The following is a 2,914-nucleotide window of genomic DNA, read 5'->3' as shown; positions in this document are numbered from 1 at the left end:
GAGTCGTATCGTAGATTATGTATGGTTTCTTTAGAAAACTCTCCGTACTTGTATACATGCTCATTACATATCCTACGCTTGCGCAGGATTTGATACTTGCAGAGCGTGCACGAGCATGCAATCTTTTCCTCCATGTTAGTTGATAACGTTGCTATCTACAATGATTATGAATGTTGTTTTAATATATATACTCCTCACAATGTAAACTACCTCGCATTCTCTAGTCTTGCCCAATCTCCGTACCCCTCGGTCCAGAGGTGTACGGAGATCAGGACCACCGGGTCAAAAATCTCGTCTTTATTGGTCAAATCCTATATGGGTAGGCACATAAGTGCACTCCCAGGTGTACATGGCAATGCATGTTACGGGCTAAACCCCTTTGCCTCTTTTAGTTCCATAGTTTCTTCAACATCCAACGGCTATCTCCCTTTCTCTCTCTCTCGCTCTCGCTCTCGATATCTCTCTTTCACTCAAATGAAGCCGGTATGCATGAAGAATCAAATGAAGCTATGGATCAGATCTCGCAGGAAAAGTTTGAAGATGTTGACAAAGAGATGGTCGAAGCTGTACAGGAAGAAGCTAGGCAGGGGGATGGGCAACCTTGTCCTACCAATTGTATTGAAGAGCGGCAGTGCATTCCAGAAGGTGTGAATGATGTCACCGTACCAGAGAACGAGGTGATAGATCGTGGATTTCTTTCTTTCTTAGCCGATGATATGGTTGTAGAAGCACTCCTAGAAGTGCAGGTCAAGAGCTAATGATTGAGAAATCCGATTTTCTCTCACCTGAAGTGGTTGAAGATGAAGTATCACAAGCTATGTTGGACGAAGATTGGCACGGTGAGTCATGTATAGAGTGTATGCCATTTGAAGGACCTACAACAAAGGGTATGCTTGAGAAGCAGGTAGGCTTTGTTCTTCATGAAGCAGTGGTAATGGAAGACAGCTTGCCAAAGGTGGGTGTTATGCTATTGATGGACATGCTTTTGAAAGTTGCTTTACAGGTAGTTTTGCATGGTTTGCAAAGTTCTCATGATGAGAGGTATGCTATGAAGAGCTCTCTAACATGTGAGAAAATCATGGTGTATGGTGAAGATGCTTCACATATTGGTTTACAAGCTTGTTTTGTGTATGAAGCCGGCGTATGGATACAGGTAGCTGAAGATCGATGGTATGCCAAGCTGCATGAGAGGCTTGTTTTTGGGATTAGAGGTGCAAAAAAATGGTTGAATATGCAAATATTATGGATGCATGGTTGTGCTCAATGCCATGTAATTGATCCTGGTGGAGTTTGCATCACAATTGGGAGAGCCTATGGCTTTCCATTTAATCCGGGCGGGTGCTACAGCCAGTGAATCTCTCTCTATCTATCTACTGCTATTTATCTAGCTCTTGTACATAGTATCTATGAGTTTCTTCTTATGCAATGATATATTCTCTAAATAATGCTACGGTTGAGCATAAATGCTCAGCGAGGGGTTGGGCAATAATGGTACAGCTGAAGATGGTCGACCTATGGAAGTGCAAGAAGCACAGGCATGGCAATTTGCAAGCAAATAACGGGAACATTGGACAACTATTTGATGCAACCAGGAGATGGGTACATAGATACGGAGCACTCTCTAGTTGAAAAGGCAAGTGTTTCTTGCTATCACAGGTGACAAACTCAAATGGTGATATCACAAGGTTGGGAGCGGGACAAGCCTGTGCTGGATACAGGTGTTGTGGGGTTTATGATATGGGATTTGAAGCGAGATGTTTGCAGGAGACTCTACTTGTAGGGATATGTATGTCAATTGTGGCTTCTAGCAGAGCGAGGATGGCTTTCCACCATATTGGTCGAGATGCTCAAAGGTAATAGAGAACGATGGATACCTCTATCAGATCGTGCGATAATGTTGCAAAATGACGGCACCATTCCGACGGTTTCAAAGCTCTTTGAATTCTTGAAGACAAAGGGCTAGTAGTGCGGCTCCAGATTGTCTATGATCATGGTTGATGCCATTTATTCCGAGCAAAAAGCTCATTGGTCGAGAGTCACCATTACGGGGAATTTTATGTTCAGTGTGGGAAGTAGCACCTTGGTGCTTGCAAAATAGAAACTTCAATTTGTGCAATGGCATTCAAACCTTCATATGGCGTCGAGCGCATGAGCCTTTTCAACTGGGCTATCCGAAATATGAAGCGGGGTGTGAAAGTGGTATTAAAAAAGTAAATAAAATAAAAAATGGCAAGATGGCGGGATGACAACGCCAACAAGGCATAGGAGTGTGGGGCTGTCATTTGGCCGACTGCAGGAGAAAGAGGACTGCATGGAGAGGAAAACATGATCAGTTGCCGATTGGGGGTAGCATGCAATGAGGGCCGCCAGGTGTTAGCCAGTGTGGAGGGACCAAGTGAGAGGGAGCACCATCTGTATGGAGAGCATGGCGGCCAGGAATAGAAGGGGTGGCATGCCAGGAAGGAGGAGAGGCTCAAGGACGCTATGCGCTTGAGGTTTGGAAGCCCAAGAGATGGCAGGTTGGCTTGGGGTGAAAGCGCCATCAGTAGGAGGAGGGAGAGCAGCCTAGGCGGCAGCCAGTCACGTGGAAGAGCTGAGAGCAAAAGGTCGCCAAGTCGAGGCTGGGGAGCCGGCTTGTGCAGAAGCAAATGAACAGGGCAGCTTGGGGAGGAAATCGAGGAGGTGGCGCAGCTTAGAGGGAAATCAGGTTGCTGCAGGAGGCCGTAGAAGTCGGCTCGTCGGACTCTCTGCCGACGTGGCAGGGAGTCGCCTCCACCGGGAACCGGCTCTTTTGAAAAGGCTTTAAACAACACCCCCGCCCCCCGGTTTTTTTGTGAACATAATTGGCGTTTGAACACTTGCTGAGAACGAGCAAGTGTTGTTATGCTAGTGTTAAAGTTGTTGTCTCTCTCAG

The 2,914-nt window shown here is 46.2% G+C and overlaps 1 protein-coding gene across 1 annotated transcript; it reads left to right on the top strand.

Annotated features, from left to right (window-relative positions):
* The first annotated feature begins 554 nt into the window (after positions 1–554).
* Positions 555–1,354, top strand: LOC147420784 (uncharacterized). The gene is made up of 2 exons (XM_086504584.1): positions 555–687; positions 747–1,354. The coding sequence occupies exons 1-2, from the start codon at positions 555–557 to the stop codon at positions 1,352–1,354; spliced, it is 741 nt and encodes a 246-aa protein (XP_086360710.1).
* The last annotated feature ends 1,560 nt before the right edge of the window (positions 1,355–2,914 follow it).

This window comes from Adiantum capillus-veneris, chromosome 28 (assembly GCF_014529385.1).
Source record: "Adiantum capillus-veneris isolate H3 chromosome 28, ASM1452938v2, whole genome shotgun sequence".
Taxonomy (NCBI): Eukaryota; Viridiplantae; Streptophyta; class Polypodiopsida; order Polypodiales; family Pteridaceae; genus Adiantum; species Adiantum capillus-veneris.
Note: the sequence above shows the minus strand (reverse complement) of the source record. Positions and strands in the feature narration are given on the sequence as shown.